This window comes from Gopherus flavomarginatus, chromosome 4, assembly GCF_025201925.1.
Source record: "Gopherus flavomarginatus isolate rGopFla2 chromosome 4, rGopFla2.mat.asm, whole genome shotgun sequence".
In the NCBI taxonomy this organism is placed as follows: Eukaryota; Metazoa; Chordata; order Testudines; family Testudinidae; genus Gopherus; species Gopherus flavomarginatus.
The window spans coordinates 152166435-152179822 of NC_066620.1; the positions used below are offsets into that span (position 1 = coordinate 152166435).

Genomic DNA, 13388 nt, shown 5'->3' on the forward strand with positions numbered 1-13388 from the left:
GCATTATTGCTATCTAAGATACCTATTGCATTTACAGGATAGCTCACCTACCATTTCGTTAGGTGGCATAACATGATTTAGCATGGGAGGATTATTTTCTCTCCCAGTAACTCATGTTGATGAGGTCTGAATATGATGGGATTAGAACTATCCAGCTTCTAGACTTGTATGAAAAAGAACATTGCTTTCCAATTCCTAGTCTGATAGGCTACAGTCTGTCTATAACAGCTGAGTTCTTATAAAAGGAATTACAAAAGCTGTTAATGTTTATCACACACCTTTTTTTGAAGCTTTAAAACTGTTGACAAATAGCCAGTTCCTGACAAAGACAACTACAGAATACTTCACCTGGCAGAAAGGTTGAATATTTTATTATTCATTAAACCTACTTGTCTCCAAATATTAAAATGCACATGTTTAAGATTCCCCAGCTTTGCATATCTTCTCAAACTAGACTTAAGGGCATTAAATTAAACTAATATGGTTCTTCCTTATTCCAAACAGAATTGCTACATTCATTAGATTCTTTGCTATTTTAGCATGCAATGAAATGAAATTCATTGGTTTTAGGATTCATCAGCTACACCAATTTACAATTTCCATGGAAGAGTTTGCAAGGTATGCAAAAAAAATTTTTCCAAGCTAGCAAGTATGAACTAGATAGTCGCCTCTCAGGGCAGGTCTACACTACGGGGTTAAGTCAACCTAAGTTATGCAACTCCAGCTATGTGAAGAGTTTCTCCCATCCACTTACCTTATGTTTCTTGTTCCAGTGGAGTACTGTCATCGATGGGAGAGCAATCTGTGGCTGATTTAGCAGGCCTTCACTAGACCCACTAAATCGACCCCCAGTGGATCAATCACTGCAGTATCGATCCACAGTAAGGGTAGACATGCCCTCAGAGTGCATATACTCTTTAGAGTAAACTAACCTTCATTAGTTTGGTCTTATCCCAATGTTTCACAATTTGTATCACTCTGAACATGCTCTTATATAAGATATGTGCAACTTGTATACTAGAAGATGCTTGTTGGAGCAGAACCCTGAGAAAATCAAGACAAATGTATATTTTTAAAAAATCCACATATTGTTTAATAGTATCAGTTTGAAAAGTTTCAATACTTCTCTTTAAAAAATTAAGTGAAGTCACAATTTTTCTAATGAGAACAATTCAAATTTATCAGAATTTTAAACATAAATACAGTTTTGGATTATAAGTGCATGTCATGTTGATTATTATATAATTAAAAAACTAATCTGAAAATTCTAACCCTCTAAGAGTAGCAATACTCAATACATCAAAATATTTGCAGGCTTCAGGTTCAAATAATTCCAGATACGGGGCAATGCTCTTCCAATAACTATTAGGGCAAGTTTTTACTTTATTATATTTTAGGTGCTAGATGATCTAGTTTCAGCTTTTCAGCCTTGTGTACAATTCTCATCATTCCCATGTATCCAGAAACAAATCTGGGCATACTTGAGAGGAGTAATTCGTACTGCTACATTATAATCTTGCTGCACACCATTGACATCCATCCACTGATGACCTGAATAAATAGCAATGATCTTGCGTTTCCATTTCTTCTTGTTTGGCTCTTTAAGGCGGAGATAGACTCCAGAGCCAATAGACCCAGACTCAGCATCACAGTACTGGTAAAAGAGATCACTGGATTCATCAGACACACTACAAAATCGATAGACCAACTGCCCAGATCGATCATCATCAAAACCTGAGAAGTGGATCATGCTACCAGGCATCTTTCTGATTGTTGGGCTGATTCCCAGCTCCATATATTTCTTTTTGTGAGGGCGCTTGAGCTCAAGAACAGCATAATCATAATCCAGGGAAACATCCCCAGTTACACCTTCAAACCAGCCTTTTGGGATCTGGGTACTCTTTACTCTGGTCCACTGGAAGGAAGGTTTACTATCAGAGGTTTTCTGACTCCTCCCAGTTGCCTTTTGTTTTCTCCCACGACCTTTGGATCTCTGCTTCAATTCTGAGGTACGCTCACTGTGATCTCTTGCCACAGAAACCTCTCTCTTACCCCTTTGAACTCTGCGTTTCTTGCCCTCACCTTTAGATCTCGTCTTCAGCAATCCCACCCTCAGCTTTTTGCTGCCCTTGATGTAATCCTTGCCATTATGAATACAGTGAGCGGCTGTTAGAACGTGCTTGGGGGAAACAAGAATGCCACTGCAGCCTGTGGAAATCTTCACAGCTGTGCTAAAAGGGAAGTTGGTCATGAACCGCTTGTCAAAGATGCTGAATCTGCTGTCTGTGCCATATATCTGCCTCTTCCTTCTTGAGGACGTTCTTGTGGTGGTGGTGTTCTTGGCTGTGTCAACTGCTAGTCCTAGAACATTCACATGAGTCAAGGTCCGTGTGCCATTCTCAAAAACAGTCTCATAGGACAGAAACTCCTTCAGGTCAGACAAGCTTGGCACTGGGAGTCTCCTTTGGCATTCAATTCCACACACATTACTCAGTTCTAATTTGGCTTTTGCCTCAAATTTAGGGCTGTCAAGGGAGAAAATCCGTTCACTCACAATCTGGGGTACCTTCTTCAAGTGCCAGGTGAAATCTTGTTCTGTTTCGGCTCCATCAGTCAGACATAATATGGGAATGGAAAGCATCAATAACAACAAGATATGCCCCATTCTGTTAATGTGTGTTGCTCTGAAAAAGGGAGAATAGAGAATCAATTTGATATTTAAAAATAAAATTGATCTGATTTTATTGTATGACTACAGCACTGTCCAATATTTCCATCAAAATCAGTGGGGTAGAATATTAGCATCCAGGTTACAAAAGAAACAGGAACTCATTGACTCTTCATTCATTTCTCCACATTTTGATCTTTATAATTCTACTTCTGTTATTCATTAAATTACACTAGATATAAATCATAACCCTCAAGTAATATTTTAAGAAGCTAGCCCCATTTCCTTGATGTTCTACTTTAATTACATGGCATCGTACCGATCATAAATGCATTTGATACATTTCAAATCTATCAACATCAGGCTTTGTAATGTAGTCCCTAGTCTAATTTTGTTCTTGTGTTTGTGGCTGAAAACAATCATGACTGCAAAAATTGACAATATGCAATAAATGCAGACCATGTGCAAAATATTATGTTAAAAGGCTGTATAAAAGTAAAATAGCTTGATTCAAATTAGTACTTTCTCCAAATGAAAATGTTCTTATTGTATCTCATCCAAGAGTAGCAGCGTTTGTGGCTGCATAGGTTGCTTAGGCCATGCCACGCATCCAACCAGAAAGACAGATGTCCATCTTCAATTCTGTCCGTTTCTGGTACCTGTGGACAGTGAGACACATTCATTCCTCAAATAGCCTGCTTGTGCTCTTGCTTGGAAGGATTTGCTTCTGCTCCATCCCCTGAATTTCTAGTCTGTCTGAGGGACCCAAGAGCCACAGAGCTTCATACACAAAGGGTGACTCACAAGAAAGTAGAAGATGGCTAATTTGGGGGAGAGGTTTCAGGAATTCATAGAGTAGGGAGGACACAGTCATAGGTGGCGGAGGAGCTAGATGGGCCCCCAAAGCTATTTCCCTTTGAAATCGCTCACAAAACTGTTCATACATATACAGTGATGCCTGGAGGCCCCACCTAAGATGCGAGACCCATTGTACCAGGTGCTGTTCATACACAAGAGCTTACATTTAAATAGACAAACACAAATTAAGCATTATTCTTGTTTTACAGATAGGGAACTAAGGCATAGAAAGACTAAGTGACTTGCCCAAGGTCACACAGCAAGTCTGTAGCATAGCCAGAAGTGGAACTAAGCTCCTCTGAATCCCAGCTCAGTACCTTAATTGCAAGTCTATTCTAACTCTGTAGATGGACTGGATGCTTAAAATATTAACCAGATACTGGCTGTTGCCAGCTGGAGATTTGAGCTTTTTCATGTACCCTTTGTACAGTTGGGTAATAGTGAAACCTCAACCTGTAGAAAGGGCACTGTCTATAATTAAACCTTAAGTTAAGCAATTTAAGCATGTATATGGTTATGCTCTTTGGTTTACCATAAGTACAGTTTAAATCTGGATAAAATGTCTGTTTTATATTATATATAATATAGTTTAGCAAAATCTGAATTCTTTGTTATAGTGAAAATTAAAGGTAATAAAACAATGAATAAGGCTAGATAAAGTGATAAGGTACAAAACAGTACCTTGTGAATAAAATTCAAAAAGTGATAGCTTTGCTTTAAAATGCACACCATGAACCAATATGTCCTATATTTTTTGGACAACTTGTTGTACCAGTTATCAGACTAAGATCTTAGCTAGAACAATTAGCACCCACCATCCTTTATTCAACTGTGAGCACCATGTCCAGCAGTGGAGTTTATTACTTCTACCATATTCAGGAGTGAGTCTCTTGTCGTCTGTGTAATTTACAACATTTTCTAAGATCCTAAACTTGTGTGATACAGTAACTTTGATTCCTAATTAACTTACTTAGGGTGGAACTACACTACTGCAAGTTACAGCAACCCAAGCACTCTCCACACCAGTGCTATGTCAGCGGGAGATGCTCTCCTGCTGACACAGCTTCCGCCTCTTGTGAAGGTAGAGTAATTCTGCCGATGGGGAAACGTTCTTCCATTGGCATAGAGTGTCTTCACAAGATGCACTACAGTGGCGCAGCTGCATCGGTGCAGACCTGCCCTTCAATTCATGCCCACTTAGGATGACCAGCTGTCCCGATTTTATAGGGACAGTCCCAATTTTGGGGTCTCTTATATAGGCTCCTATACACCCCCCCACACACACACACCCCATCCCAATTTTTCATATTTGCTGTCTGGTCACCCTATGCACACTTACAAATTTATTCTTCTTACAGATCTTCTAGATTTGGACCACTAAGTCTGAGGTAAAGGGAGTTAAAGTGGGCATGAAGGCAGGATTGTGGCAATAAAGGCAACTAACATGAGAGTATAAGAATATGAACTTTAAATTAGGACAGATTCTGCTTTAAAGTACACAAAACACTTTAAATGTCTGAAAGGATAAATATTACTGATATTAATGTGAAACAACTGTTTTAATGTCCTCAAATACCTGTTTAACAAGTAGTGAGGTGCAAAGAAAGCCTGCTCTTTTGTTAAACTTGTGAAACCTGTCAATATGCAAGACCCATTCTTCCTAGAATTTCTCTTCTCTTTGAGCCTAATGACTGGCTCACAATTCAGAGTCCACATACATGATGTTTTCCTACAGCTAAGTGTCATAAATGTTTAGGAATGTTCACTAATCCTGATTTCATGCAGAGAGACTTGGCAAACCACTGCTGAAGTCTTTCCAGGAATATGGTTGATTTTGTCCCAGCTTGAGCTATAACTAACTTTTTTCTCTATATAGAGGCTTCCTACAATAAAATGGGTGGGGTGATGTAGCTCTCTGTAATCATCTCTAGCACAGCCACAAAGACCACGTAACCTCCTCCTGTTTGAAAGACTAGAATAGATTACTTATTCCCTCTAAGGGCAGACATTAGAAGTCAAGGATTTTGTCATTTATAATTAACCATTTTTTGTTTGCTATGAATTGGAAATGATGTACTTTGAGAGTTGGAAGAAGCCTTTACCTAGAAAGCATTACAAACATAGAATTGCCATATCAGAGCAAACTAGGTGTTCTAGACAATGTTTTATTGCTACATGTGTTTAAAATTAGTAAACAGAGAGATCTTAAACACTAGACTGCTTTAAGGTAAGAAACAAAATGAAAGGGAGAGGGGAGACTTGGTCCCTTGTGAAAAATTCCAGCTTCTCCTCCCCTTTGTCAAACCCCCCAGCAGCGTGATGAGGGCTCTCAGCTTGATCTCTGCTGCACTTACAAACCCCTCCAACTTTCTCCACTTCAAACTTCCAACATCCCAAATACTTCTCCATCCTGCATAGCAAACTCTCCCAAACTCTACACTCTGGTTCTACTCTAGTCCCCCTTCAACAACAAGCTCTAATATAAACGTCTCTCCCACTTCATACAATTCAAACACCCACAAGCAGATTTGTGGATCTGTCCCAAATTTCCCACTAATTCATGCTCGATTGTAAATCACTTGCTAATATAGGATGGATGAGAAGAAAAATGAAGCTCAGGTTCCTGGCAGGGTTTTCCTCTCCAATGTCTGTTTAGTACAATCTGTGTCCTGGGGTTGTTGAAAAGGTACTTATCATTGGATAGGGTTTGCACAAGGACTAGGTCTCTAGTATCTCAAAAACATAGTTAAGCAATTTTCAGACCTCAAAGTGAGGAATTGCTACTTCAGCCTGTACAGAGGTGCATCTTTTTCCACCCAGTTTTGCAAGGGGAAAAAACTGAAATGAACAGTTCAGGAAGAAAACTCATTGGTTTTGGCAACTATCAACATATAACCATAGCTAGCATGTGAAAATCTCAAGATGAATCATGAAAATGTTCAGTGGTAACAACACCTGCTCCTCCAGACTCCATAGAAGAAACTGTTACTCTAGCAATGAGCTAAGAGGTAACAATAAATCTCCATCCTGAATTCTGTCTGCCACTTCCTCCTAAACTTGTGCTGATATGCTTGATGAGTGCACTAGTTTACATATCTGACCTTCCATTATGATTTAAGAAAAAACAGATCTAGTCTGAGATTGTAAATTTAGGTATGGGTGTAGTGCACAAGCATAGAAGCTAATTTTACAAAATATGTATAAAAGCACAAGGCAGGTTCTGAAATCTCAAACTAAACTTACTTCAGCTGCAAAAATGAATTAATGGTAGTTTCAGCCTTAATTTTGACTTTCCTTATTGCTTAAATTTGTATGTCTGTATCTCTCAGGTATTGGGGGTAACTGTGTAAGTCTGTATCCACAAAAACAAGGAGTCTGGTGACACCTTAAAGACTGACATTTATTTGGGCATAAGCTTTATGGTTAAAAGCCACTTTTTTTTTTTTAACCCACAAGAGCTCATGCCCAAATAAATCTGTCAGTCTTTAAGGTGCCACCGGAGGGAGAGAGAGAGAGAGAGAGAGGGTGTGTGGCCACTAGATGGCAAAATTAGATCGTCTCTTATCTGCGCTTTAAACGCACTCTTACTAAATATTTTATCTTTCAATGGAGTGTAAAATGCATTATAAAACCGCTTTTAGTAAGGATACTTTCCCGAAATTTATTCCTAGACTGAACTTTAAATTAAATTTTAGTTGAGGACAACTGTAAACTCTGATGTAGGCATCTGTCGTTTTTCAGTTTTCTGGAAAAAGCCGTGCTCATTGTACGAATAGTCTCTCGTACGCCTCTTTCAGGTGGAAAAGATACATTTACCTTATGAACTGTCTTGAGAAAAATGACAGTTTAAAAGATTGCCTGAAGACACTGCTCTGGCAAGTGTTTTCACAACACACCTCACTTCTGACCCATACTATCGCTAGTTCATCCAGAGTTAGTTTTCCCAGTACACTAAGGCATGGTTGTTTTGTGATAACATTTATTCCACTAGAGAATGAAATACTCTTACATATCTTCCGCCAATCCCAAGTGTCCCTCTCACCGTCCCGAATGTATCGCTCCAGAGAGATACAAATGCATACAGTTAGTGGTGAACTACGAGTGCTAAACCAAGCTAGAGAAACGGCTCCATTTTCCACTTTAACAAACGTTATTTTAACTTTGTATATCTCTCAAAGCTTGCCGCACAGATTCCATTTCTTTCCAGACAGTACTACGCCCACTATTTTCTTCTCTTACTTTTCAAGGATGAGAGAACGAAAGCATCTTTGTCAAGCAACTTTTGTTCGTTTTGGAGGATGGTTTGAACAGCTCCTAAAATTAACGCTCTGTCATTAATAAGCATCTTTCCGTTCCCAGTGAAATGAGAGTTGTAGAGGCCAAGAAACTCCCTTTTAAAGTTGCGGTTAGCAGTTGCTTTCACTTCCAATTAGTTTATTTTGTCCACCCCCATTCCTAGGAATGAGCTGTTCTAGTCTCAGTAGTCTGTTAAGTTCTTTGATTGCACTGCAACTAGCCTGCCTATTTATCGATACTGATCAGCTTTGCCTGTTTACAAGATTGAAGTCTAGTAACTATACAATTATCTACAATAATACCCTCTTGTGTACAATTACTACATGCTCTCTATAATGCACTGAGCCTGCATATCAGGGTCTTGGGCACAGACAGAAGAATTAAACATATGTGGATGGAATTTACTCCAGCATTATCAGGAACAGAAGCAGTGTTACCTCAAACATTTTTAAATCACTTTTATGGACATATATATCTCAACAGATAACTCTAGGATCGCATTTAAGGAATTGTCTAAAAGAAAGAAAATCGGTTTTAGCCTAGTGTTTAGGGGGAGACAGAGAGAGATCCCAGCTTTCTAAAACAAAATAATCAGTTTTCAAATTTAAATACCTGCTGCCTTTACTTTTTCCATTTCTCTTGCAGATGAACTCGTTTTATAAAAAGACTCCAGAGGCTGAAAATTAAATAAGAAGCTTAGCAGAGATTTTTGTACCGCCTCATTGCCACAAGCAATCTGGATAAAATTAGTGTCAATTTCAAAACATGGGAGGAATGGTAGCACAGAAACTGAGCAGATGAAGCGGGATGGGGTGGAGGGGAATCGCAAAAAAAGGCTCTCTCAATAAGCACTGCTGGGACTGTACAAGGGCAGAAGTATGAAAACTTCCAGAATAAGCCTTTTCTTTCTATCTATTTTTAAGCTACCCATGTGGAACAAGACTCTTGACAAGTACCAGAGGAAAAAAGTGTCTCCGTTCACTAGCCAAGAATATTTTCAGCAGACTGGTCAGGCTATTCGGAAAAAGCTACTTTTAGTGTAAAATTCTGTAACTGGCCAAAATTTATTTATTGACCTCTCATCAATTGTATCTATTTGTAAACGCTACTGTAACAGAGAGGACCACATTTGTGGTCCAGTGTAAACACGGTCACCTTAATAGATTTATCTACCTTTTCCAGCTGAGGCTCCAAGCAGCTATTCGGTAAACTCCAGCTCTCAAATCTTAAACAAAAAAAGTCCGTTCAGCATTTTTGTGGTACAAAAGAGGTCTCAGGTGCAGCCCGCATTTTAGCGTGCCTGTGTGCTTTCAAAGCAACCAGTCCCCTGAGAGTTTTTTCCTAGCTCAGACGGCACTAGATAGGAACATCATTGGAAAGACCGTTTCATACCTGTTAGCATTCGAGAGAAAAGGTGAAAACCTGTCCAAATCCCCGGCTCCTAAAACTTTCTACGCGGACACGCAATAGGTGCTCTACTCTAATCTAGTTAGTAATCCGTATTTGCCAGCTGGTTCCCAATTTAGTGAGAGAGAGATCGCCACCTCCAGCCAGCCAGCACCGGAGAGAGCAGCAGCCACTGAGCACAGTCTGAGCCCTGGCGACTACTGAAGAAGGGAACGGGGGGAGCTGCCAGCATTTTCCCAGGCGGGGGAGGGGATGGAAAGGCGGAGGGAGGGGGGGATAGATGGAAGGAGAGGGAGGTCGGCCCGAGGGTGAGCTGCTGGGACCGCGTGCGGGTGTCTCTGTGGATGGGAGGGGAAGGAAAAGGGCTGGCGGGATGAGCTGGAACAGCTGGCTGGACGGGAAGGCGGGAGAGGGCGGCAGAGGTGCACGCTGTGGGATGACCGCTCTGTAGGGAAGCTGGAGAGCAGGCTGTGGGGTGTCAGGGACAGCAGGGGGTGCAGGGGAGAAGGGGAACAGATTGGGGATGACAGGGACAGCGGGGGGTGCAGGGGAGAAGGGGAAGAGACTGGGGATGACAGGGACAGCGGGGGGTGCAGGGGAGAAGGGGAACAGACTGGGGATGACAGGGACAGCGCGGGGTACAGGGGAGAAGGGGAACAGACTGGGGATGACAGGGACAGCGGGGGGTGCAGGGGAGAAGGGGAACAGACTGGGGATGACAGGGACAGCGGGGGGTGCAGGGGAGAAGGGGAACAGACTGGGGATGACAGGGACAGCGGGGGGTGCAGGGGAGAAGGGGAACAGACTGGGGATGACAGGGACAGCGGGGGGTGCAGGGGAGAAGGGGAACAGACTGGGGATGACAGGGACAGCGGGGGGTGCAGGGGAGAAGGGGAACAGACTGGGGATGACAGGGACAGCGGGGGGTGCGGGGGAGAAGGGGAACAGACTGGGGAGGACAGGGACAGCGGGGGGTGCAGGGGAGAAGGGGAACAGACTGGGGATGACAGGGACAGCGGGGGGTGCAGGGGAGAAGGGGAACAGACTGGGGATGACAGGGACAGCGGGGGGTGCAGGGGAACAGATTGGGGATGACAGGGACAGCGCAGGGTGCAGGGAGAAGAGGAACAGACTGGGGATGACAGGGACAGCGGGGGGTGCAGGGGAACAGACTGGGGATGACAGGGACAGCGGGGGGTGCAGGGGAGAAGGGGAAGAGACTGGGGATGACAGGGACAGCGGGGGGTGCAGGGGAGAAGGGGAACAGACTGGGGATGACAGGGACAGCGGGGGGTGCAGGGGAGAAGGGGAAGAGACTGGGGATGACAGGGACAGCGGGGGGTGCAGGGGAGAAGGGGAACAGACTGGGGAGGACAGGGACAGCGGGGGGTGCGGGGAGAAGGGGAACAGACTGGGGAGGACAGGGACAGCGCGGGGTGCGGGGGAGAAGGGGAAGAGACTGGGGATGACAGGGACAGCGGGGGGTGCGGGGGAGAAGGGGAACAGACTGGGGATGACAGGGACAGCGGGGGGTGCAGAGGAGAAGGGGAACAGACTGGGGATGACAGGGACAGCGGGGGTTCACGGGAACAGACTGGGGATGACAGGGACAGCGGGGGTGCAGGGGAGAAGGGGAACAGACTGGGGATGACAGGGACAGCGGGGGGTGCAGAGGAGAAGGGGAACAGACTGGGGTGTTTCTCTGGGGCGGGCTGTGGCTGGGAAGCGGGAGGGGGTGCAGATTTCCCCGCTCCTGCAGGCTGGGGAACTGAGAGAGGGCGCCGCCCCCCTGACCGGGGTCGGAGCTGCGGCCGGAGAGCACCGCCCCGCGCCCGCTCCCACGGCTCCTGCGCTGCAGCTGGCGGAGGGATCGGTCAGTCCTCGCGCTGCCCCTGCCAAGGGCGCTCCCGCTGCTCCTCGCGCCTCAGGTCCAGCGGGGCTCTGAGCTGGGCTGGGGGGCGGGACGTTTCCTGCCTTGGAAACGCAGGAGGCGCCGCTTGCTGCTTCACCCAACGGCCTGCCCAGCACAGATCAGCGCCCCCTCGCATCACCTCCCTCCGACCACCATCGCCCCCCCGCGCTCTCCTCACCATCACCCCCACGAGTTCCCCTGCGCCCTCCCCCCCAGCGCGCCCCCCTCGCCATCACCCGCCACCCTGAGCCCCACCGTGCCCCTTCACCATCACCTCCCCCCTCCCCGAGTCCCACCGCACCTTCATCACCACCTCCCACCCTGAGTCCCACCGCACCCCCCTCGTCATCACTCCCCCCCCGAGCCCCACCGCACCTTCCTGACCACCTCCCCCCCACCCTGAGTCCCACCGCGCCCCCATTGTCATCACCTCCCCCCTGAGCCCCACCGCACCTTCATCACCACCTTCCACCCTGAACCCCACCGCGTCACCCTCACCATCACCTTCCCCCTGAGCCCCTCCATGCCCCCCTCACCTCCTCCGTGAGCCCCACCACGCCCCCTTGCCATCACCTCCTCCCTGAGCCCCACACCTTCCTTACCACCTCCCCCCTACCCTGATCCCCACCGTGCCCTCCTCACCATCACCTCCTCCCTGAGCCCCACCATACCTTTCTCACTACCTTCCCCCACCCTGAGCCCCACCGCACCCTCCCTCATCATCACCTCCTGCCACCCTGAGCCCCACTGAACTCCCCTCACCATGTCCTCCTCCCTATCACCTCTCCCCCCACCCACCCCAAGCCTCCCCTGCACCCTCCGCACCATCATCTCTCCCACCTGTACCCCTCCCCCACCATCTCCCCCCAACCTGAACCACATGTCCCTCTCTCCATAGTTTAACCAGGTACTTGAGCAATATCTTTGATGTTTCATGAACTACCGCCAAGATGACTGGGTTTCCCTCCATCTTCATATGGAATTTGCATATAATAAGGCCACCCTCCACCTCTCAAGGCCCTTTTTCCTCCAACTATGGATTTCACCCTTGGTTTCACCCAGACATCCTCATGGGATCTCTGGTACCTGCTGTTGCAGACTTCACTGCCCACCTCTACCAAGTAGATCTAAAACTGAAGGAGCAGCTAGAATCTGCCAAGGAGGTGTATAAGCATCACACTGATCAGGGCTGCCAAGCCATCCATGATCTTGTCATCGGGGACAAGGTTTGGCTGTCCATTCAGAATCTAAGGTCAGATTGCCCATTGGCTAAATTAGACCACCAATATCTTAGCCCAGCTACGATTCTGGAACGGATCAACCTGGTGGCATTCAAGTTGCAATTACCAAAATTCCTTGGTATCCACCCTGTTTCATATCTCTGTCCTAAAGCCCTGCACATAGAACCTGTTCCTGTCCAACTCTGTTGTCGTGGCTATCAACATCCAGGGACAAGAAGAGTACTTGGTTTGACAGATCCTGCACTCACAACTCTTTAGAAAGAAGCTCTTGTACTTAGTAGACTGGGAAGTTTATGGCCCTGATGAATGATCCTGTGAACCATTGGAAACTATCCACACCACAGATCTGCTGCAAGATTTTCACCAAACTTACCCTGTGAAACCAGGCCCTGGGGTACCTAGGAGGCTCAAAGTGGTAGTACGGTCTGGAACTAGGGCCTGCACAACCGCCTGATTGGATTAGGCAATCAGGTGGCTTGCTCTTAAGCCCAGCAGCTGTTCAATGCATATGCCTGTGGATTCTCTGCCCTGCTAGGCTTGCTTTGCTCCAAGTCCTACTCATTACTCCTGTACTGTTTCTGCCTAGATGCTGCTCTGCACCCACCCTTGTTCTAGTCATGTCCTAGCCTTGATCCTGCCTTCAGGTAAGCCCTGGTCCATGGCTCCAGCTGTGTCAACTCTTGGTTCTGGCACTTCGACTCTGACATTGCGCAGAGTGCAATCTGGACTGATGGACAGCTATGTCTCCTCAATTCTCTAACCTGAGGTGCTTTTTACACTGCTTTGCTGTGAGAGCAACCACTTCTGGTCTGTTCACTCATGGCCTCCGACATATAAATCACTCCCACCTATGCTGTAGGAGTGCTATAGCCAGCCACTCATGAATTACATTACAGGGCAACACTAGCAAACTCCTTGTCACAGACTCTTCTCCAGAAAAGTTCATCTTGTACTGCCCAGCACCCTCCTGGATAATACAAGCTCATAAAAAGTGTGTCATTTATTA

General features: G+C 45.7%; 1 protein-coding gene across 3 annotated transcripts; it reads right to left on the reverse strand.

Annotated features, from left to right (window-relative positions):
* Positions 1–1188: 1188 nt before the first annotated feature.
* Positions 1189–9411, reverse strand: PRSS35 (serine protease 35). 3 transcript variants are annotated; one of them, XM_050950159.1, is made up of 3 exons: positions 9215–9411; positions 8435–8498; positions 1189–2684 (listed from the first exon to the last, which is right to left on the reverse strand). In XM_050950159.1, exon 3 carries the CDS (start codon positions 2663–2665, stop codon positions 1424–1426), a length of 1242 nt encoding a protein of 413 aa, XP_050806116.1. In that variant the 5' UTR covers positions 2666–2684; positions 8435–8498; positions 9215–9411; the 3' UTR covers positions 1189–1423. The 3 variants fall into 3 exon arrangements, with proteins under 3 accessions (XP_050806116.1, XP_050806114.1, XP_050806117.1); XM_050950157.1 differs by lacking the exon at positions 8435–8498; XM_050950160.1 differs by lacking the exons at positions 8435–8498; positions 9215–9411 and adding an exon at positions 8996–9192.
* Between the last annotated feature and the right edge of the window lie 3977 nt (positions 9412–13388).